This window comes from Artemia franciscana, chromosome 17, assembly GCF_032884065.1.
Source record: "Artemia franciscana chromosome 17, ASM3288406v1, whole genome shotgun sequence".
Taxonomy (NCBI): domain Eukaryota; kingdom Metazoa; phylum Arthropoda; class Branchiopoda; order Anostraca; family Artemiidae; genus Artemia; species Artemia franciscana.
The window spans coordinates 22,040,320-22,065,250 of record NC_088879.1 but is presented as its reverse complement, the minus strand read 5'-3'; the positions used below and the strand labels follow the sequence as shown (position 1 = coordinate 22,065,250).

At 34.6% G+C, this 24,931-nt stretch overlaps 1 protein-coding gene across 2 annotated transcripts in view; it reads left to right on the top strand.

Annotated features, from left to right (window-relative positions):
- Positions 1 to 24,931, top strand: part of LOC136038002 (cell adhesion molecule Dscam1-like) — a gene marked incomplete at its 3' end in the record, with an annotated part of 141,671 nt that overhangs the window by 76,519 nt on the left and 40,221 nt on the right. Inside the window, 2 exon segments of one of the 2 annotated variants that reach the window (XM_065720919.1) lie at positions 37 to 1,333; positions 24,232 to 24,403. In XM_065720919.1, the coding sequence (XP_065576991.1) occupies positions 1,160 to 1,333; positions 24,232 to 24,403 (346 nt within the window). 2 annotated transcript variants of the gene reach the window in all.

The window sequence follows — 24,931 nt, the reverse complement described above, 5'->3', positions numbered from 1 at the left end:
CCAGGGGGTCATCATATCAACCCAGTGGTCCTAAAATACAGTGAAATGGGCTCATTGGAACGGGATCTTAAAGCTTATTGTGGTTTTTAAGTGACTAAAAAGATTAAAGGACTTTTAGGCTCCTCTCCCACCCCTTTTCCCCAAATTTCTCCGATCAAAAGTTTGCGATAGCTATTTTAGCTTTCTACCAAGAGAAAAACTCTTTAAGCTATAAAATCTACTCATTGTTTACGCATATTATTTGTTATTGGGAAACATGCATGCATTTTAGGGTGAGGGGACATTTGTGCCCCTACACTGGGGGAATTTAAAAGAATTCCGACCCAAAATTCTTTTTATACGTTTTGCTTTCTCTTCTCCGTTGCAATTTTACGCGGAGAGTTGGTTATGGGAATTTGTCCTGGATAAATTTTCACCACTTTTTGAACTATCGAGAGGATATTTCCATTGGGAGAATATTTCTCCGTGGAAGTGATGCAAGATTTCCTGGAATTATTTAAAAAACTAGCATACACTAAATAAGAAATAGGTTTTTCAAATGAAAGTAAGGAGCTAAATTAAACCTTAAAACGAACAAAAATTACTGCACATGTGAAGAGGGCTCGCTTCTCCTCAATGCCATACTCTTTACTCTGAAGTTTGAATTTTGTCCCAATTCTTTAAGAACGACTCCTAAAACACAAATGTTGTTTACTTAGAACAATGAGAAGCTTTAAAGTTCACTAAAAAACTTCAGCGTAGGTGTGAGTTAGGTTTTCAGGAGAAGGCAAACTCCTTCATATACGTAATAATTTCTCTACGTTTTAACGTTGCTCCTTACTTTCAGTTGAAGAAACTTATTTTGTTTATTTTAATGTAAGGATTTAATCGTGTAACTACTGAGAGGAATAAGTTATCATGTTTTTGTCAAGTCCTGCATTTTTTTTTAAAAAGGGAGATGCGTGGTTTCCGCTTGACAACGACGATATATTGTTAATTTTAGGTTCTCCATCACTAGTTCATGGCTTACGAGGTCACTACTAACAGGCTTACAACTAACACTACTAACAGGTCACTACTAACATGACTTACGAGGTAACTACTAATAGGGATAAGTTATTATATTTTTTTACGGCCTGAAAAATATCTAAAAAAGGAGATACGTGGTTTCCGATTGACAATGACGATATATTTGTTAATTTTAGGTTTTCCATCACTAGTTAATGGCTTACGAGGTCCGTTGTTTCATGTTGAGCCCCCTTCCCGTTGGATATTTTCCAATTCAACCGAGTCACATCTTCATTGTTCGGCTATTGGATATCCACTCCCAGAAGTCTCTTGGATCGACTGTAAGGTAAGCCAAATGAGCCATTCCTGGATGCAAGAGATCCTTAGTTTGGTGAATGGGATTTTACGTCAAAAGAACTATTCGGTTTTCCGATGATTGCGCAGCGGCAACTTTAAATCCGCCATATTTTAAGATATCAAAAATTTGAATTGGGAAGACGATTGGGAGGACGGAAGTCGTACTTTAGCCAAAGACATAAGTTTTATTTAGTTTTTTTTTTTTACTTTACAGTCGGCTTAAGACACAAGAGACTTATTTTTTTATTAAGATTTTTTTTTTTACTGTCAGCTTAAAATATAAGATCTCACTTAAGCCGTCTGGATATGTTAAACATTTCTTTGAATATTTGAATATTCTCATAACTTTTATGTTTTTTCTTACTGTTCACAATTAAGAAATACCTGATTTTGCCAAATATTGTTACATGTACTTTTCTGTCTTTAAACTTAAAAATCTATATAGTTGGAGGCTCTAATATAGATAATATCTATATATATATATATATATATATATATATATATATATATATATATATATATATATATATATATATATATATATATATATATATATATATAATAAGTTGTCTGTGTGTGTGGGTCTGTCTGTCGAGTGACGTCATGTTTGTGTGTCGACTGACGTCATGTTTTCAACTGACGAATTTACAGACCGGGACATCGGGACACAAATGACGACCGGGACACCGGCACATAGGGAATATAAATGACGACCGACACTCAAAGAGAAAGCGACCGGGACACAAGGAATGTTCGATTAGCAATCACCATCAACAAAGCACCGGGATACAAATGACGACCGGGACACAGGGAGTATAAATGACGACCAGGACATAAGTAAAAAAAACTAAAAAAAAGGTAAAAACTACAAAAAAACTAAAAAGAAAAAAAAACACTAAAAACTAATAAAAAACTAAAAAAGCTAAAAAACTAAAAAACTAAAAAAGATAAAAAAAGAAAAAGAGGTAAAAAAAATGAGAAATAAAGGAGAAAAACAAAACTAAAGAAAATAAAAATAAAAAAAAAACTAAAAGAAAAAAGAAAAAAAACCCCAAAAAACCAAAAAAAAAGTAAAAACCAAAAAAAAACTATAAAGAAAAAAAGGGGAAAAATACAAAAATTTATTTCATCATATACCATTTCAAACACGAATGTATACACAGACCGGGACACTGGGATACAAATGACGACCGGGACACAGGGAATATAAATGACGACCGGGACACAGGGACACAACTACAACGGGGACTCCGGGGGGGCACAGGGAGATATATAAATGACGACGGGGACACAGGGAATGTTCGATTAGCAGTCACCATCAACAAAGCTCAAGGGCAATCATTAGAATCATGAGGTATAACTAAAAAAACTAAAAAAGGTACAAAACTAAAAACTAAAAAAAAGACCAATTCAAAAACGAATGTATATACAAACCAGGACACCGGGACACAAATGACGACCGGGACACCGGGAGACAAGGAATATAAATGACGCCCGGGACACTCAAATAGAAATCACAGACTGGGACACCGGGACACAAATGACGACCGGGACACATGGAATATAAATGACGACCGGGACACAGGGACACAACTACAACTAGGACGCTGGGGGGCACAGGGGGATATATAAATGACGACGGCGACACAGGGAATGGTCGATTAGCAATCACCATCAACAAAGCTCAAGGGCAATCATTAGAATCATGAGGTATAGATCTGAATACGGATTGTTTTCTTATGGACCATTATATGTTGCATGTTCAAGAGTCGGTAAACCTGACAATCTATTTATATGCACAGACAATGGGACAGCAAAGAATGTTGTATATTCGCAAGTTTTACGTAGTTAAAAACATATATATATATATATATATATATATATATATATATATATATATATATATACATATATATATATATATATATATATATATATATATATATATATATATATATATATATATATATATATATATATATATGTATATATATATATACATATATATATATATATATATATATATATATATATATATATATATATATATATATATATATATATATATATATATATATATATATATATTCACAGGTGGGACATAGGGACACAACTACAATGGTGCGTAACTAATATGGCGAGTAACGACTTACGCGCGCGGGGGGGCTTGGGGGGGCTTGAAGCGCCCCCACCAACTAGGTGTTGGGGTGGCACGAAGCGCCACCCCAACACCCAACATATATATATATATATATATATATATATATATATATATATATATATATATATATATATATATATATATATATATATATATATATATAGATATCCCGGTGTCCCGGTAATCATTTGTGTCCCGATGTCCCGGTCTGTAATTTCGTCAGTCGACAAACTTGACGTCAGTCGACACAAATTTTTATTACGCAAATTTTTATTATAATTATTCCTCTGCGGAGAGCCAAAATCAAAACATGCATTGATTCAAAAACGTTCAGAAATTAAATAGAGAAAACAAGTTATTTTTACTGAAAGTAAGGAGCGACATTAAAACTTAAAACGAACAGTAATTACTTCGTATATGAAAGGGACTGCTTCCTCATCAACGCCCCGCTCTTTACGGTAAAGTTTTTTACCGTTTTAAAAAAGAAGAGTTGAGAGAAAGAGTCAAACTTTAGCGTGAAGAGTGGGGCGTTGATGAGGAAGCAGCCCCTTTCATATACGAAGTAATTTCTGTTCGTTTTAAGTTTTAACGTCGCTCCTTACTTTCAGTTAAAAAAACTTGTTTTTTATATAATCTGGTGGTAAAATCAGGTTTTTCGTTATTTGTCAAACATTAGATAAAAAACTAGATTGATGTTGCTATGGTAACGTGAAATGCTGCAGTAACCTTTAATCAGCTCTGCCGAATAAAGGCTTGCGTGAGCAATGCTTTGATTCTGCTTATGTGCCGTCGCCTAAATGCCATAGCAGTAAATCTAAGAAACATCTCGAATTATCTCAAAAATGTCTAAAAAATACTCTACAAGATGTTTTCCTGAGAAAAAAAAATACTCAATGACTCTGTGTATTAAAATACTGTATATTATGAAAATGAACTTGATTTTGTATTTCGAACGAGTAGTTTATATTGTAAGTTTTAAATGCACCATGTATAAAAAGGTTAATGAATTTTGTCCGAAAAGTAATACAATCTACATTTCATTTTTAAAACTGGATCATTTAAAAGCTAAGGCTACTTTAATTCGACTCAAAATATATTACTAAAAAGATTTTCAAATGTATTTGACCATAGAAACAGTTTTTTTTTCCATGTATATCATTGAATGATTGTTACCTAAGCACTAAAGGTAATTGCCAACCTGTGGTTTGCGTTGCGTCATTTATATATTTATTCCAAAACCATTTGCACAAAAAAAGCTTTATTATCTGTTCTTTTAAAGAAACCTCTCAAATGACCTTTCTATTGTACAGGTTAAAAATCCTTACAACATTTTGCTTTAAATATTATAGAACATGTCTACATTTCTTCTGAAAAGTCTAGGCCTACCTTTTGATCCCACTGAATTTTGATCCAAATCAGGTTTTGGATTGTTTTTGACCACACTTGTCAATTGTTTTAGAATGTTCTACAACAACGGAGTTTTCAGCCCTTTGAACTGTTTCTTAATGGTATTTTTCAGCCCTTTGAATTGTTTCTTAATGGTATATCTTATGAACAATTGTTTCTACAAAAAAATTGATGCAATAAACATTCACTGGTTCTTTAAAACATATATACCAGTGATAATAATGCAATCGTATCTCTTTTGGCCTGAACATTATTTTTGTGTCCTGAGAAAACTATCTGATATTACTACTAAGGCAGGAGCAAAGGGAAATCCCGACTTATTCAGCAAAGAGAGAACTAATAAATTTTGGAAGGAATGTGATGCTGTTTCCCTACCAGAGTTCTAGAAACAGGATGTGAAGTCATAAAATAAACATGATCACTAACAGAAACGATTTATAGAACTAAGTATCCATACTTATGGGTGAGACCTACCCGGGGAAATCTTCCAGATCAAATCTCGATTGAATTTCAGTTAAAACTTCCCTATTTATTCCTGCTTACCTGAATAGAACTACAAAAAAACAAAACCTTGGAGGAACAATCTTCGAAAGTGTTTTAAGTTATAGACTAAAAAGTTCTGCTTTAGCTCACACACCTGGGTCAAGGAAAATCAACGCCATCCTTTTTGGCTCAAGGTGTGGATTATATGCTGCTTTCTAAAGCATAATGCCATATTTCTCAACTCAGATGGAGATCTATACTTTCTATGAAACTCACACCATTACCAATTTCTAACAATAAACTAAAATCGGTGGCAGAAAAAAATTAACTAAACCAGGAAAAACTAAAATTTTGCTCTCACAACACCGAAAAAATTTAAAGATTTATTCGGAAGTTTAAAAATGCTTTTGAAAATTCCCCTTGCCCCTTTAACAGACGTTTTTCATATTATGCTGGACCAATTTAAAGTAACAATAACGAAACGGATTTTTCTTTTCAAACAGTTCGTGGTAACGAACTGTAGTAAGGAGTGACCCGGCTCAATTGTAACCAAAACCCTAAAAAACGGAATTTTGATACCAATAGTTACATCAAAAGAATTTAATTTTAATGTTGATTTTAAATATATAAGTTTCATCAAGTTTAGTCTTACTTATCAAAAGTGACGAGCCTGAGAAAATTTGCCCTATTTTAGAAAATAGGGAAAACACCCTCTAAAAGACATAGAATCTTAATGGAAATCACACCATCAGATTCAGCGTATCAGAGAACCCTGCTGTACAAGTTCCAAGCTCCTATCTACAAAATTGTGGAATTTTGTATTTTTTGTCAGAAGACAAATCACGGATGCGTGTTAATTTGTTTTTTTCTCTTTTTCCCGGGGGTGATCGTATTGACCCAGTGGTCCTAGAATTTTGCGAGAAGGTTCATTGGAACGGAAATGAAAAGTTCTAGTGCCCTTTTAAAGTGACCAAAAAAATTGGAGGGAACCTAGGCCCCCTCCCACGCTCATTTTTTCCCAAAGTCGTCGGATGAAAATTCTGAGATTGCCATTTTATTCAGCATAGTTGAAAAACCTTATAACTATGTCTTTGGGGACGACTTACTCCCCCACAGTCCCCGTGGGAGGGGCTGCAAGTTGCAAATTTTGACCAGTGTTTGCATATAGTAATGGTTATTGGAAAGTGTAGATACGTTTTCAGGGGGATTTTTTGGTTGGGAGGGGGGGGGGGAGGTTGGAGGAATTTCATTCAATGGAGGAGTTTGTCATGGGGGAAGAAGATTTCCGTAAAAGGGGCGCAGTATTTACTAGCATTATTTAAAAAAAAGCAATGAGAAAATAAATATGAAAAAGTTTTTTTCAACTGGAAGTAAGGAGTAGCATTAAAACTTAAGACGAACCGAAATTACTTCGTATATGAAAGGACTGCTTCCTCATCAACGCCCCACTCTTTACGCTAAAGTTTGACTCTTTCTCTTAATTCTACTTTTTAAAACAGTAAGAAACTTTAGCGTAAAGAGCGGGGCGTTGATGAGGAAGCAGCCCTTTCATATAAGAAGTAATTTCTGTTCGTTTTAAGTTTTAATGTCGCTCCTTACTTCCCGTTAAAAAAACTTGTTGTTTTGATTTAATTTCTGAACGCTTTTGAATCAATGCATGTTTTGATTTTGGCTCTCCGCAGAAGAATAATTAAAATGAATTTTACATATTTTTTTATTTTTTTTTTACTAAATGGCTTTCAGATAATTTGGATCGAATGATTTTGAGAAAAAATGAGCGGGGGAGGAAGCCTAGTTGCCCTCCGATTATATGGTTACTTAAAAAGGCAACTAGAATTTTTAGGTTTTTACGAATATTTTTATTAGTAAAAGATATACGTAACTTATAAATTAGCTTACGTAAAGAACTTTTGTATTCTCATGTTTTTATTACACATATGAGAGGGTTCGCCCCCTCGTCAGTACCTCTCTCTTTACACCAAATCTTAAATTTTGTCCCAATTCATTAAGAATGACCGCTGAATCAAAAAAGCCGTAGAATAAATAGTTAAAATTACTAAAAATACTTTAGTGTAAAGAGCGAGGTATTAGGGGGAGGTGAGCCCCTCAAATGGGTAATAATTTGTGTTTGTTTTAAGTTTTAATGCTGCTCCTTACTTCCCGCTGAAAAAAACTATTTCATATTTATTTTTTCATTGTTTTTTTTATAAATAATGCTAGTAAATCCTGCGCTCCCTTCGTGGAAATTTTCTTCCCCCATGACAAATTCCTCGATGGAAAGCTCCCCCAGCATATCCTCTCTTCTCAACCCCTCCCCCAACCAAAAAATCCTCCTGAAAATGCCTGTAGACTTCCCAATAGTCATTACTATATGTAAGCACTGGTTAAAGTTTGTAACTTATTGCCCCTCCCACGGGGACTGTGGGGGAGTAAGTCGTCCCCAAAGACATAGCTATAAGGTTTTTCGAGCTGTCTCAGAATTTTGATCCGTTGACTTTGGGAAAATAATTAGCGTGGGAGGGGGCCTAGGTGCCCTCAAATTTTTTGGTCACTTAAAAAGGGCACTAGAACTTTTCATTTCCGTTAGAATGAGACCTCTGTTTCATTACGATTTTCTATGACAATTCCAGGCGGTGACACTAAATGGCTGACACACGTTAGAATTTAAAACACTTTCTTGAATAAGACTTTTCCTTATTACCGATATTCAGACCAAACCATAGACATCAAGGCCAAGCCGTTGAAATTCAGGCAAGCTCATAGAAATCATATTCGTATTGTAGAAATTGAGGGCAACCTCTAAAATCATGACCAATACATAAAAACTATGACCAATGCAAAGAAATCCACATGAATTCATAAAAATCAGGATAAACTGTAGACATTCAGAGCAAATCATTGATGTCAAGACCAATCCGAAGTAATTAAGGAATCAAAATGTATATATCCAGATCAATCCTTAGGAATCAAAACCAATACATATAAATCAAGACCAAACTGTAAAAATCTTAATCAGTGCATAGAAATCCAACCAAAACATAAAAACCAAACCCTAGAAATCAAGGTCAACCTCTAAAATCATGATCAATCCAAAGAAATCAAGACAACATGTAAAAACAAGATCAATACATACAAATCATGATCAGAGTAGAGAAATCTAGACAAATTCCTAAAAATCTAAACCAAACCAAAGAAATCAAGGCCAACCTCTAAAAATTAAGAAGAAACCGAAGAAACCAAGTGATCAATATGTAGAAATCTAGAGCAAGCCCATAGAAATGATGACCAACTCATAACAATCAGACGAACTCACAAAAATCAAAAGATCAAAATGTTAAAATCCAGAAAAATCCTTCAAAATCAATACCAATACGTAGAAATCAAAACAAAACTCTAGAAATCAAGACTAAGCTTTAGATATCGAGACTAATGCGTAGAAATCAAGATCAAACCATAGAAACCAAGACCAAACTGTAGAAATCATGAACAATCTCTAAAAATCATGACTAATATATAGAAATCTCGACGAACTCATAAGATTCAAGGCCAAACTGAACGAGTCAAGGCTAAAATCTAAATATCAAGACCAACCCAAAGAATTCAAAAAGTCAGTATATAGAAATCTAGAGCAACCCCTTAGAAATTATAACCAATACATATAAACTCGGACGAACTCGACCAGCTTGCAAAATTCAAGGGATTAACATGTAGAAATCTAGAAAAATCGTTAGAAATCATGATTAATACATTAAAATCATGACCAGACCCTAGAAATTGAGATTAATTACTAAAAATAAAGACTAAACAGAAGAAATCAAGATCAAGCTGCGAAATCCAAGACCGAACCGAAAAAATCAAGTGGTCAATATGTAGAAATCTAGAGCAACCTCATAGAAATTATGAGCAACTCATGGAAATCAAGGCAAAATCACAAAAATCAGGCGATCCAGACCAAACCATAGAAATCAAGAGACCAATGCAGAGAATTCGAGATCGAATCATAGTAATCAAGACCACCCACCCCACCCAGAAATCGAGAGAAATCAATAATTAAAAATCCACCTCAACCATAGAAATCATATCCAATATATATAATTCCTACGAATTCTTTCAAATCATTAGCATTGCGTAGAAATGCACACGGATTCACAAGAATCAGGGTCTGGGCTACAAATCCAGACATCAAATAGACATCAAGAAATCTATAGGCATAAAGACCAACCCGTAAAATCAAGAGACCAACATGTACAAATCCAGAACAATTCTTTGAAATCACGACTGTTGCATATAATTGTAAATCAAACCGCACAAAACAAAGACCAAACTCTGGAAGTTATTGCTGACCTTTAAAAATTAAGACAAATTCATACAAGTCATGACCAGACCCTAGGAATCCAAACGAATAAAAAAAAAAAAAATCATGATCTAACTAAAGAAATCAAAACCAATCACTGAAAATCAAGATCAATCCGGAGAAACCAAGAGATCAAAAGACCAACCTTTACAAATAAAGACCATTCAGAAGAAATCAAGAGGTCAATATTTAGAAATCTTAAGCAACCCCACAGAAGTTATGAGCAACGCATGACAATGAAGGCAAACCCACAAAAATCAGGCAATCGATATTAGAAATCCAGATCCAATCATAGAAATCAAAAGACCAATGTATACAAATCCAGACCAAACCATATAAACCAAGACCCCCCCCCCAGAAATCGAAAGATCAATAATTAGAAATCCAGAATAACCTCCTAGAAATCATAACTATTACAAACAAATCAGGATGAATTCTATCAAATCATAAGCAATGCATAGAAACACACACGAATTCACGAGAATTAGGGTCAGCCCTAGAAATCCAGACCAAACCATAACATCAAGACCAACCCGTAAAAATCAAAGGATCCACCGATAGCAATCCAGAACAAACCTTTGAAGTCATGATCAGCGCATAGAACTCCAGATCAAACAGTAACAAACAAAGACCACACTCAGGAACTCATGGAAGACCTCGAAAAATCAAGGCCAATCCCAGGATATCAAGGGCAAAATCTAAATATAAAGACCTATCCATACAAGTCATGACCAGACCCTCAAAATCCAAATGAATTCATAAAAAGCAAGACCAAACTGAAGAAATCAAGGCCAATTCCTGATAATCAAGACCAATACGAAGAAACCAAGAGATCAAAAGGCCAACCTCTAAAACTCAAGACCAATCCGAAGAAATCAAGAGGTCAATCTGTAGAAATCTAGAGCAACCCCATAGAAATCATAAACAATGCTTACTTATCCAGGTGTAATTCCAAAAATCAAGAGATCAACATGTATAAATCCAGAATAATCCTTAGAAATCATTACCTATACATAGAAATCCTTTAAAACCTTAAAAACTAAGACCAAACTCTAGAAATCATGGTCAACGTCTAAAAATCAAGACCAATCAAAAGAAATCAAGGGCAAAATCTTAAAATCAAGACCAATCCCTGAAAATCAAGACCAATCCGAAGAAACCAAGAGATGAAAAAGCCAACTTCTAAAAATCAAGACCAATCCTAAGAAATCAAGAGGTCAATATGTAGAAATCTAGAGCAACCCCACATAAATTATTAACAAATCATGGAAATTAAGGCAAACTCACAAAAATCAGGCAAGTAATCAAATTTGTATTGCCAGGAATACTGTTCCTGGCTTGATTCACTCCTTATGTGCTGAACTTGAGTGCTTGTCCATTTATAATCAGTTTTCTAAGCCTTATGTTCTCACCAGCAGAAGCTATCAAAAGCTGGCAAAAGTAACAAAAACTATCCCCCAGTCCGCTCGGTATTCATAATCTGATTCTGCTTCCACACCTACAATTTTAATGACGCAACCTAGCCTGTAGCCGCCCCCCTCCGTCTCTCTAGACAACAATCATAATTTCCCCCAAATCCACATTTTCTTTACTTTTGTATCTATCTATGAAGCTAGCTTACAAATTCTTATTCTTTTTTATCCATAAACATGGGGATGACACGTACCATTTTTGGGATGAGGCTGAAAAGAATTGTGTTTTTGACTAATGATGAATATCTTTATTGACGCACTTATGATTCCTTTCCTAACAATTGATCTTGTCGGATATATCACATTCCAGAACAAAAATACGAAAAGATTGCTATTATCTTCTGAGGAAGAACAATTTTCCTGATATGTCATTAGATAGAAAAATGAGGACTTGGATAACTTATCAAAATTATTCGGGTTAAGTAAAAATGACCAATTACAAATTACAAATAATTAGTCTTGTTATGGTACCAGAACAGAGGTATAATATATTCATGAGAGGTAAGAGAAGGTGGGGGTAATTTATTGTAATAAAATAGAAAAACAGTTCCGTCATATATTCCTTAATTTCCTTCAATGTATAGGTAAAACCAATCTTTTGTAACAAAGAATAGTTGTTAAGGTTACATTTAGTGAGGAATAGTTCGCATTGTGGTAATTAAAACCCAAATTCTTACCGAAATGTAACGCATGGATAACCTTCGGTCAGCCATAAATTGTCTACTTTCAATTTAGAGGTCTATTTCTCATATTACACCCATTGTTTTGCCTTGTTCAGATTACAGGCCAATTGGAAATATTATTATTGTCGCAACAATAGCTACAAACTAGTAAAGACCCAACCATGGCCTCGTAGTAATAAAAATTTGAAGTGTTTTGAAAACAAGTATTTGGTGGGAAAAACATCGCCATTTATAGCCCACTCAGGAATGATAAATATTAATTCCTCTTATAATAGTAGTAAAATTATATTTTGAAAACCAAACTTACAGAATTACTAAATTACAACCTGAAATTCCTCAGAAATATTGTCAGGTTGAAACAAAAGTAAAACATTGATATCACCATTGTCGGAAACCCTAAACAGGACGCATATAGCCCCCTCCCCCAACTTTGAACAGCAAGAAAAATCACTTTCTTGCACGGGTATCACGGACGTATCCTTCTTTTTTCGTCGCTACAATTGGGACATCATTGAAAACTTTTTAAAGGCTCATTTCGAAAATAATTTTTATGTATAATCTCTTTTTATAAGTTCGACTTGCTTGCACCACCATAAAGGGCCAGATAACACCCAAAAAAGTGCAATTAGGGTTCCATTTCCAGAATAGAAACCCAGGCACTGGAATATTATGGGGACCTATATAAGGGCTCCTTTGAAAACTTATTTTTACCTCTAATTGTTTTTATAAACCTGATTTGACAATGTCATCAGAAAGTGCCATATGGCACCCAAAAATGTGTTGTGGGCTGTTATCCATTTAATTTCAGTACAGATACCACAAGAGGGCGTTTTCCAAATTTTGTTTGGACAACAGAGGAAAAATGGGGCTTAGGAGGGGGAGGGGGCTAGCTGCCCTCTAGTATTTTGGTCACTTAAAAAGGGCACTAGAACTTTTGAATTATGACCAAATTAACCCCAACTTAATTTTCTAGGATCACTGGCTCCATACGATCACCCTTGGAAAAAAAAAACACGCATCCCTAATCTTGTTTCTGGCAAAAAATCTAATTTTTGTAAATAGGAGCTTGAAACCCCCTACAGTAGGGCTATCTAATATGCTGGATCTAATGTTGGAATTTTAATTAATACCACTTGATGTTTTATGGGTGTTTTCCCCTTTTCTTACAAAATTGGGCAAGTTTGTTCAGGCTAGTAACCTTTGATGGGTAACATTAAACTTCACGAATTTTGTATATTTTGGATAAAGATCAAAACCAGATTCTTTTGATGTATCCATTGTTACCGAGATTCGGTCTCTTAGAATTTCGGCTACTATTGAGCTGCATCGCTCCTTACTAATAGTTAATTACAAGAAACTTTTTATTTAGTGATATTCACTATTATATTTAAATTCATACCTTCATCCAAAACATGGCATATTATTTCAACATTATAGGACCACTGGGTCGATACGATCACCCCTGGGAAAAAAACAAACAAAAAAACAAATTAACACAGATCCGTGATTTGTCTTCTGGCAAAAAATGTGAAATTCCACATTTTTGTAGATAGGAGCTTGAAACTTCTACAATATGGTTCTCTGATACGCTGAATCTGATGGTGTTATATTCGTTAAGATTGTATGACTTTTAGCGGATGTTTTCCCCTATTTTCTAAAATGAGGCAAATTTTCTCAGGCTCGTAACTTTTGATAGGTAAAACTAATCTTGATTAAAGTTATATATTTAAAATCATCATTAAAATGCAATTCTTTTGATGTAACTATTGGTATCAAAATTCCATTTTTTAGATTTTCGGTTATTATTGAGCCGGGTCGCTCCTTACTACAGCTCGTTACCACGAACTGTTTGATTTTATTGTTTCTCCGCAGGGAAATCCCTTCTTCCAGTAAAGAAGGGGATAAAACACGGAGTTATTTCGTCACCGAAAGCATTTAATAACAGTATTGTAAAGGCACAATCAAAGTCACATATGACTTGTATTCTTCGTTGTATTGTTTTGTCTTTGATTGGCTATGCAGATAACGTAGTCATCCTGAGCAAGTTTCTACGTGGGCTACAACACAGTTAAGTTACAACAAGAGCATGCCCATATTGAACTCCAGTTTAATGCTGAAAGTACTACTTTTTAATTCGAAATCCGATGTTAGTCGGATCTTCCCACTTTGTTTCCTATTGTTGAGCTCGCGTATTGTATTGTACATCTGGGCCTTTCTTTTGGACGGTCAATATTAGAGACACGGCGGTTACTGCTTTCTCGTTTTTAGGAGTGGTCTTCTTTTACGTATAGCTGTATAGTGGCGAATAAGCGGAAGTTTGAGTGTCGTCTGTTGGCCCGGGTAAACAACGCTTTGATTTTGCCTCATTATCAGTACCTTAGCCCCTTTTAGCGCATTTTTACGGCTACAAATAAGCTAAAATACGTCCACTGTACTAATAGTATGTAAAGTTTCTACTGCGTTTACCATAGCGGACAAGCAATAAGTATTTTACGCGCCAATACGGTGCTACAAACCCTGAAGAAGCGGTCCTGTAATAAATTCGTCGATATAAGTTGTTGATCAAGTCCCACTCTCAGGTCAAGTTTTTACAGCTGTAGTCAGCATTTGTTTTTCGTTTTTGTGTTTATGTTTTGTTTTTGTTGGAGGAATTAGTGTCTTGTGTTTTGTTTTGTTTTTGTGCTCCGTCGGTTTTTTCATTCGTAGGTACAAAATGCATTACAACATTTATTCACTTCATCAGGGTCATGAAGAACCCAGCACAGAAAATAAAATTGAGTTTTACGTTCTTGATATAAATCAAGAATATCTTTGTCGAGATATTCTTGACAAAGATAATCATTCTTTTTAATGCTATGAAACTCACAGAGCAAATAGACAGGAATAGTGGGGCTTTCTCAGGTCACGTGAACCAGGTAGGAAAAATCCTCAGGGCATTCTCCAAGACGCAAACTCTATTGCTTATGGATTTATTCCGCATAGGTCGCTGTTACGTTATAGTTTAGGAGGTACTATTGTTTACATTTTACGCTTCAAACACTAGTCGTTGTTACGTCATATTTTTAGCAAGTGCTATTGTTTACACATAGAAACTGATAATGGTTAAGAGGTAGCTAAAATTAGGCTATTAAAAAACGTTTTCGCACGCTAGAACAATGCTTATATTTTACGCTTCATGTATATATGGCTGTTACGTCATATTTTTAAGCAAGTACTATTGTTTACATATGGGGATTCATAATGGTTAAGAGCTAACTAAAAGTAGGTAAGCGGAAATAGGTTTTGGCACACTGGCAAAATGTGTAAGTTTTATGCTTCACTCACAAGCGGTTGTTACGCCATAGCTTCACAAGTACGATTATTGGTTTATGCAAATTTTAATGTAGATACCGTAGGTTTTTGCTAGACATACGACATTTTTCTTCAAGAGGTTTTCGTTCAAGACATTTTTCAAGATGTTTTTCAAGAAAAATTCCTCAATTCATTTTTCTTCAAGATGTTTTTCAAGAAATTTCAAGACGTCTTTCAAGATTATTTTCCTTCAAAATATTTTTCAAGATTTTTTCAAGACGTTTTTAAATACGTTTCAAGACATTTTCAAGATTTTTTTTTTCAAGATGTTTTTTCAAGACACTTAAAGACGTTTTTCAAGGTTCTTTCTTCAGATGTTTTTCTTCGAAGTATTTCTCAAGACGGTTGAACACTTTTTCAAGGTATTTTTCTTCAAGGAATCTTTCATGACCGTTATTCCTGATTTTTTTTGAACATTTTTCTTCAAGACTTTTCTCAAGACGGTTCAAGATATTTTTAAATATTTTTTCAAGATGTCTTTTCAAGATGTTTCAACACAATTTAGAAATTGTTTCTTCAACATCTTTTTCTTCAAGACATTTTTAAATATGTTTCAAGATTTTTTCAAGTTTTTGTTTCTTCAAGAAGTTTCTTCAAGACATTTTTCAAGGTTTTTTCTTCAAGACATTTTATCTTCAAGATTTTTTTCTTCCAGATATATTTTCAAAATGTTTTTTCTTAAAGACCTTTTTTTAAAGACATTTTTAAGACGATTTTCAATAATTTTCGAGACTTTTTTAAAGATATGTTTATTTAAGAAGTTTTTCAAGATTAATTTCTTCATGAGGTTTTTCAAGTGTTTTTAAATACGTTTCAAGACATTTTTCAAGATATCTGAACTTGAAAACGTTTTTCAAGTTTTTTCAAGACGTTTTTCAAGATAGATTTCGAGATGGTTCAGGACATTTTTCAAGATATTTTACCAAAATATGTAAATTTAAATGTAAATAACGTGTTTTTGACTGTCAACAACATTTGTTTTGGTAGAGCTTACCAAAGATCTTGTTTTGGTCCAAGAAGTTTTATGGATGCAAAAACCCGATATTTATCGTTACTTGACCTAGAAAAGAGCTTGTTTTGGTCCAGGAAGGTTCATTAATACAAACACCAGATATTTCATGTCACTTTGCTTTCGCAAGAGTTTGTTGATCATCTTGCCAAGTAGTGGACAGTGTAGTCGTTTGCTTCTCCAAGGTACATCATTGACAATATTTTTTGCAACATATTTGCTGAGTTTTACGCTTCAATTCATAGACGTTTCATGGATACTATCACCCAGGTAGGATTCCCGTCACTCAGCTTTGCAAGAGATTTTTGATCATCTTACTGAATAGTTGAAACTGTAGTTCTTTGTTTCTCCAGTATATATCATTGACAATAGTTAGTTTATTGCATTTTTTCATCAATGTTAATTGGGCACAGGAAAAAATAACACTTACATCTTATAACACTTACAAACACTTGAATAATAAACATTATTTGTATTTCAAAAAAGCTTGTCTTCATGATAGAGTTATAGTAGCATTGAATACTAATAAAGACAAATATTTGAACTATGAGACAAGCTTTAACGGTAAAACAACTGGAAATGTATGCGTACATTGTCATACAAATGGAAAGTCAAATAACTTTGGAGTACAGAAAACTCAACTATCATATTCGCGGATATAGTAGAGTAACATTTCCAGAGATTGTGCTGCTCGAAGAGAATCCAATCATAAAACTAATAGTTGAGGACAAGGTCCAAACTTTCGCTTATGGTTCTGGTGACTTTTTACCTGTTGCTAAATCTTGTCATCATCTTTTTGGTTATACCATTCAATGGAAGGTAAAAAGAAGAAAGACATACTGCTCCACTAATTTCATAAGGGACATCATATCTACGTACTAGAACTGATGTTTGCTTTAAAAACAATTTGGTAACAGGCAGTGAGATCACAGGCAAAATAAAAATGCGTTATCTAAGTGGTAGATAATATCATCAAGGAATATAAAGATGAATCGATGGATAGCAAAGCACCTGCAAGTAGTCCTATTACCTTCGGCAGTTTACCAACAGATACAATCATTGAATCATGAATCAGTATGTGAAAAAAGAGCATAATAGCCATGCCAATTCTATTTTTGAATTTAAATTGCCTCAAAAGAAAATAAATGTTTTTTTTTCATATTAGATATTTTAGCAGGTTACCGGGTCAACCCTGTCCTCCTGTTCAGATACTTTCCAAATCCTCATATGTATAAGATAGATTATCACCATTAGTGTATGTCCCATATCCTTTTTGTACTTCCTCCACATTTTCAGAAAATAACTTACCCTCTAGAGACCCTCCTTATCATTTGGCTCCAATCACTCCATAAACCATACCCCTCCTGAATATACTCTATCATGCTATGGTTGGACTTTGATCAACTAGATATAAATCTTTTGTCATTTTCGTTAAATCGGTGGAATTTATTTACTTTACCATGAAATATTAAAAAAATTAGTCGTTTCCTATCTAGTGGTTTACATTTAACCATAGCTTGATATAGCATCTTCAGGAGGGTTAAGATTTATAGAGCGATTGGAGCTGGATTGAAAAGGGTGGGTTTCTAATGAATAATTTATTTTCCAGAAATGTTGCGGAAGCACAAAAAGGATATTATACTAATGGTGATAGTCTATCTTGTACATCTGAGGATTTTGTAAGGATGTGCCCGAGAGAACAGGGTTGGCCCGTTAACCTACTAAAATATTTAAGACGAAAAAATTCTTCTTTTGATTTTGAAATATTTTAGTTTCAAAAATAGAATAATAACACAGTTATTTCACTTTTATTCACATACTGAATCACGATTCAAAGATTGTATGTGTTGGTAAATTTTCGATGGTAGTAGTGATGTTTGCAGGTGCTTTGCTTTCCATCGATGTATATTTATATTCCTTGGTAAAATTTTCTGCCAACGCCCTTTTTATTTTGCTTGTGATTTCTCTATCTATTACCACATTACTCTTACCCAGGTAACAGTACTGATACGTAGATAAGATTTTCTTTATGATATTGGTAGAGAAGTAGCCTTTCTCCTTTTTTTACCTTTTGTTGAAAGCTAATACCAGATAGATGAGGCTAATATTTATCAACAAGTAACATGCTACAATGGCTATAAGCAAGAATTTGGTCCCTGTCACCAACTAATAGTTTTACATTCGTGTTTTCTTTGAGCAGTATCATCTTTGGATATGTTACTCGGCTATATTTGCCATTATGTTATTTTAATTTTTTTGATACTCCAAAGATATTTAACTCCTCACTTTTGTGACAATGCACGCATACATTGCCAATTTTGTTACCTCTAGTACAAGTTTCATAGTTCAAATATTTGTCATTGCCAGCATTCAATGGAATGATAACTCTATCATGAAGAAATTTTTTGAAATGTTTCATTTTCACTTTTAAAATAAGATGTAAGTGTTTATCTTTCCTTTGCACCGTTAATATTGATGGAAAAAACCCTGTAAACTAACTTCTGTCAATCATAGACCCTAGAGAAACAAAGGACTGTCCGGTCCACTACACGGTAAGATCATCAACATACCCTTGCAAATTCGAGTATTGGGAAAGCCTAACTGGCCACTTGTGTCCGTAAAACTTATGCAGTAAAGCATAAAACTATGCACATAAACAAATTCTTTTGTGACTCAAGTAACGGTAAATATCCGGTATTTCTATCCATGAGGCTTCTTGGACCAAATATCTGGTGTTTTAATACATGAGACTTCTATGACCAAACTAGTCCTTATGTAAACCCTACCAAACAAATGTCGTTTGAACCTCAAAAATATGTCATCTGCATTTAAATTTAAACACCTTGGGAAGAAAAACATCTTGAAGCGTCTCAAAAAATGTCTTGGTGAACGTCTTAAAAATTAAATCTTGAGAAACATCTTGAAGAAAAAAATCTTAAAAATGTCTGAACCTATTTAAAATGGTCCTGAAAAACGTCTTGATGAAAAAATCTTGAAAATGTCATTGAGAAAAAAAATCTTGGAAAAAATCTTGAAACATACTTAAAAGCGCCTTGAAAAATGTTTTGCAGAAAAAGCTCTTGACAAAAAATATCCTGAAGAAAAAATGTCTTGAAGAAAAAAAGGTTTGAAAAAACCTTTGGAAGAAAAAAAAATGGAAAGACATCTTGAAGAAGAAAGTCTTGATAAACGTCTTAAATAAACATCCTGAAGAAAAAATCTTGGAAATGTCTTGAAACATGTTTAAAAATATATTTAAGAAAAAGGTCTTGAAAAGTCTTGGAAAACATCTTGAAACGTCCTGATAAAATGTTTTGTGGGAAAAACTCTTAGAAAAACGTCTTGAAGAAAAAATCTTGAAAAAGATCTTGAAATGTCCTGAAACAATATCTTGAAGAAAAATTTCTTGAAGAAAAAAATCAGAAAAAACGGCTTCAAAAATGTCTTGAAGAAAAAGGTCTTGAAAAATGTCTTGAAACGTCTTGAAACATGTTTCGAAGAAAAAATTATTAAAGAAAAAAACCTTGAAAATGTCTTAAACATATTTAAAAATGTCTTGAAGAAATGGCCTCAAAGACAAAAATCTTGTAAAACATCTTGAAAAATGTCGTGAAATGTTTTTAGAAAATGTCTTGAAGAAAAAACAAATCTTGAAAATGTCTTTAAGAAAATATTTTGAAAAACGTCTTGAAACTTCTTAAAAAATATCTTGAAGAAAAATGTCTTATGTATAGCAGAAACCTACGTTATCTACATTTAACTTTGCATAAATAAACAATTGCAACTGCTAAACTATGACGTGCCACCTGTGCGTGAAGCATAAAATGTAAATATTTTTCCAGTATGCCAAAACCTATTTCCACTAACCTTATTTTAGTTAGCTCTTAACCATTATGAATTTATATATGTAAACAATAGCACTTGCTAAAAGTGTTATGTAACAACCACCTGTGTGAAGCGTATCATATAAATAATAACATCCCCTGAACTATAACGTTTTTACCAGCCGTACGGAATGGACCAAGTATATAATAGCTCCACCGTCTTGAAGAATACCCTGAGGGCTATCCCTACCTGGCTCACGGGATCTGAAATAGCCCCAGTAAAGAGAGGTTAATGAAGACGAAACATTTTAGAAAAATTTAGTTTTCTGATTCGTAACACAAGAGACATTTGTGTTTATAGGATTTTAGGGAGGTGATAACCTCACTCTACCCTGTCATAATTGATTTAAGCTTAACAAGAAATTAGTTTTACATCCAGTTTGTTTTATGTTTGATTTATTCATTTAGCAATTAACGTAGCTGTTACGCCTAAAGGTCGTAACTGACATTTGTGGCGAAACTGAGTTAATCTGTATTTTAGACTCCTAGGATATTGTGCTACAAGTTTGTGACCACAGGGAGACATAACGTCCACTTGTTTCCAAAATGGCCAACCCCAACCTGGACGTATCTGCAAAACACTGTTACGCCTAAAGGTCGTAACTGAGTTTCATCAGTTATTTTTCAGTTACGTAATTATGAAATCTGGAAGTTGGGAAATACAAAGTCATAATTCGGAAGGTTACAGGGCTAAACCTGACCAGACTACGTATCTGGAGGTAAGAGACTTCCTCATATTTGCAGTTTTTTGAAAGGTTGATCTAAGAAACAATCCATTATGCCTGAAACCTTCCCCCTAAGAGGATTTACATACTTATAGTCAAGGAACTTGTAATTCCATATCACTTGAAATTTGTCAAACCCTATGCTTTAAACCATATATCTTGATTGACCTAATGCCAACCCTTTGCTTTAAACCACATACCTTGAATCAGGCTGAATCAGGATTCAAGGTATGTGGTTAAAAGCAAAGGGTTGGTATTTGGCCAATAAAGGTACATGGTTAAAAGCATAGGGTTAGACTGTTCCATATCACTTGAAAATGGTCTAACCCTATGCTGTAAGCCATATACCTTGATTGACCAAATACCAACCCTTTGCTTTAAGCCATATACCTCGAATAAGGCTGAATAAGAATTCAAATTATGTGGTTTAAACCAAAGGGTTGGCGTTTGGTCAATCAAGGTATATGGTTTAAAGCATAGGGTTAGAATATTTTTAAGTGATATAGGATTACAAGTTTCCCTGACTGGCATAATTAGGCCTATCCGTATTTTGTTTTATAATTTTTGTGCAGTAATCTAGTTGGAGTCTTGTAGTTCGGTTTTGATTTGTATTTTTTCCAGCATTACCTTGTTGAAGAACTTTGAATGAAACAGAACTCTCTTTCAGGCAGCAAAATGCCAAAGAGGACTGCACTTTCAGAGGAATAGATTCGGAGGCTCATAGAAGATGACAATAACGAAGATTTGTCATCTGATTCAGATGATGATCCCAAGGACAAGGCTTGAGTGCCAGACAAGGATGGCTCAAGCTCAGACAGTGACGGGGAAACTCCCAATCAGGAAAGTTTTATTGAAGTAGACATTAGCGACTGTTCCAGAGCAACTGTTCCAGAAGTGTCTGCCACAGAACTGGATGTTGTTGATGATCAGACATCAGCTGAAAGAAGAAACACAGAACAACATCCCAAAAGAAAGAAAGAGACCTATATTGACAGGAAAAAGAAACATGCTGCCAGACAAGAATACACAGCACAGAAAACACAAAAAGTTATTCCTGCAAAAGAAGTAAAGGAATTTAGTTGCAAAATACAAACTCGAGTGCAAAACTGTTGATCAAGATGCTCCAAAAGCTATATTCGAAAGCTTCTGGCTGCTAGGCAAGGAGTTATGCTCCATGGAGTCACAGAGACAGTTCGTTTCGAAGTGTGTGACGAAGAAGCCAGTTGGTGAGAGAACGACAAGTGCCAGCAGTTCACGGCGGCAAAACTCACTTTCTTACACATTAGAAGTGAATATTACGTGTAGAAAGGTATGCAAGAAGTTTTCTTGGCAACTCTGGGACTTGGTGAAAAGATTTTTGCTTGATGTGTCAAGAAGAAAACCAATAGTGGAACCGCTGGCAGAGATAGAAGAAATATGTCAAGTCCCAAGAATCTAGTCTCTAAGAGACTAACGGATGATCAGTTAGCTTACGCGAGAGATCACATTAGCAGTTTTCCTGCAGTTGAGTTGCACTATTGTCGGGCAAATTCTACAAGACTCTATCTAAGCTCTGAATTTAGCCAGTCCAAAATGTACACTGATACCTGCTTGAGCAGCCGACGAGATCCTGTGTGTAAAAGTATCTACATAAAAATTTTCAAATCGTTGAACTTATCTTTCCACACTCCCAAAAAGGATCAATGCCATGCATGCACCCAATACTACTTATTTATTAAAGGAGAAAAAGAAAACGAGGCTGAGTCACTTCAGCAGCACCAGTCAAGAGCAAAACGTGCTCGCGAGGTTAAAAATGCGATAAAAGATGATATTCTGAACAATAAGGAAAGACTGGAGAGCGCTATGTTGCTGAATATGGACTTAAAAAGAGTCCTTGAAACTCTCAGAGCAGAGATCGGTCCTATCTTTTAAAAAAGAAAACTAGCAGTTTATAACATGACGATTTTCAATTTGGTAGCCAAAGAGGCTCACTGCAACCTTTGGGAACAGACAAAAGGGCAAAGAGGCGCCAATCAAGTCGCTATGCTGATGTATAACATTCTGAAAGAGTATACCAACTACAGGAAATTCTATTTTGTTACTGGTGGTTGCTGTGGGCAGTTCAAAAACCAATTTGTTGCCTTCCTGTTTTATATGCTGTTCGGACACTGCATCACGTCCAAGAAATGAATCATATATTTCTTGAAAGTGGCCATTCTCAGCAGGAAGGGGACAGCATGCACTCATGCATCGAAATAGCAGCCAAAAACTTACCTGTGTTTTCTATCGAAAACTGGAGAACCATCTGCCTAATAGCCAGAACTAACCCTGAGCCATATAAGGTGTACGTGATCGATGACTACAGTTTTTGGCTGGACCTCAAGCAAACTGCTGACACTATCTTGAGAAACAGAAAATGGGCCTACGGGGTCGATGGGGAAAAGTCTGCATGTGAAATGGAATTCGATAAAGTGGCTCAACTACTCGATAGAGCGGCCAACAGAGATCCATTTCAGGTACGACTACGACTCTGAATTTTAAGTCTTAAAGGTGAACGAATCACGACGTAGAATGACACTCAACGAAAACTCCTTGCAGCTCGTCAGTGCACACGAGGGGCAAATTCCTTTTCCTCCAGCGAAATAAAAAGATTTGATTGACTTATGCTATACTCTTGTAGTCCCCAGGACTTTCCACGAGTACTACGCTGTTCTTCCTTCATTGGAATCGACCAGGGACGCCTTGGATGAGTTAGACGTCAAAGAAGAGGATCCGGAAGATCTTTAAGTGTATCCGTTCCAGATTGAGTTCCTTTTATTCTGGTAGCTGAATAACAAAAGAAAAAAACTTGAGTCCTGTTGCACTTTATATGTTTGTATTAAAACTCTTATCTGACGCCAGGCTAAAATTTCTGTTACAAGTAGATATCGTATCTGCCTTGTAGACCAATCGGTTTAACTTAGCAAAAACCTCTGTTAACCAGCCGAAAGCCCATATTTTACATACTCAAAGTTTGACTGAACATACATTTCCCTGCTGATTCTACCTTTCGAACAGCTTAACAAACAGTTTTTGTCGAAATGTCAGTTACGACCTTTAGGCGTAACAGCGACGTTATGTTCTAATAATTAGTAATTATATAATAACTTATACATAGTAATATATTTTTTTCATAGTAATTTAATACCATAATACTATAATAATTTATGTTAGTTTTAAGTGTAAAATATTGTATGACCTTAGTTTTGCTCGTTTTGAGTTTTAACATCGCTTTTTGCTTTCTTTTAAGTTTTTAGGTAATTTTTTAATAGGTAGTTTTAAGATACAGTATGAGCTTTACTGCAAGTTAATGTTAGTTTTAAAATTTGTTTGATTGCAGGGCAAACAAATAAGCAGCATCGATAACTTGAGAATTATCAGAAATGGAACTATAACTTTCAAGCCCTTTTCTCCAAGAGATTTTCGGCCTGATGTACATGCGACCACGTTACGATGTGAGGCTTCAAATACTTTCGGAAAGATATGGAGTAGACCAATAAAAATTGCGGGAAGTAAGTAGTATTAAAGAGAGATATGCATCACTGTTTACCTTATTTCTATTTTTTTTTTAAGCCTCAAGTGGGGATGCTGAAGAAAAAATTTGTCTAAAATATATCCGTTGAATCTTTGTACTCTGAAGCAGGAAAGTTGATGCACCATTATCTTCCGAGAGGGATAAATTACCCTAATGCATTAACTGTACAAAATATCTGGATAAAGCACACCAAATGAACTCCACCTCAGACAGAATCGTGATAATGACCCTGAATGGGTATAGTGACCACTTTTTTGACTTCCCTCTTATTTTTTTTTAGCCAACTGCATAATCATAACATTTTTTATTTAGAATGGATTCCTAGGTTGTTCCAAACAGGTCCCGGTAACGAATTATAAGTTTCGAGCAACTAGACCCGATAGTAACTGAAACCTCAAAACAAAGAAATTTTAGTAGCAATCAAGACTTCAAAAAAATTTTGCTCTGATTCAAAACGTATAATTTTATTATTTTTAACTTTACCCATCAAAAGCTAAGAGCATGA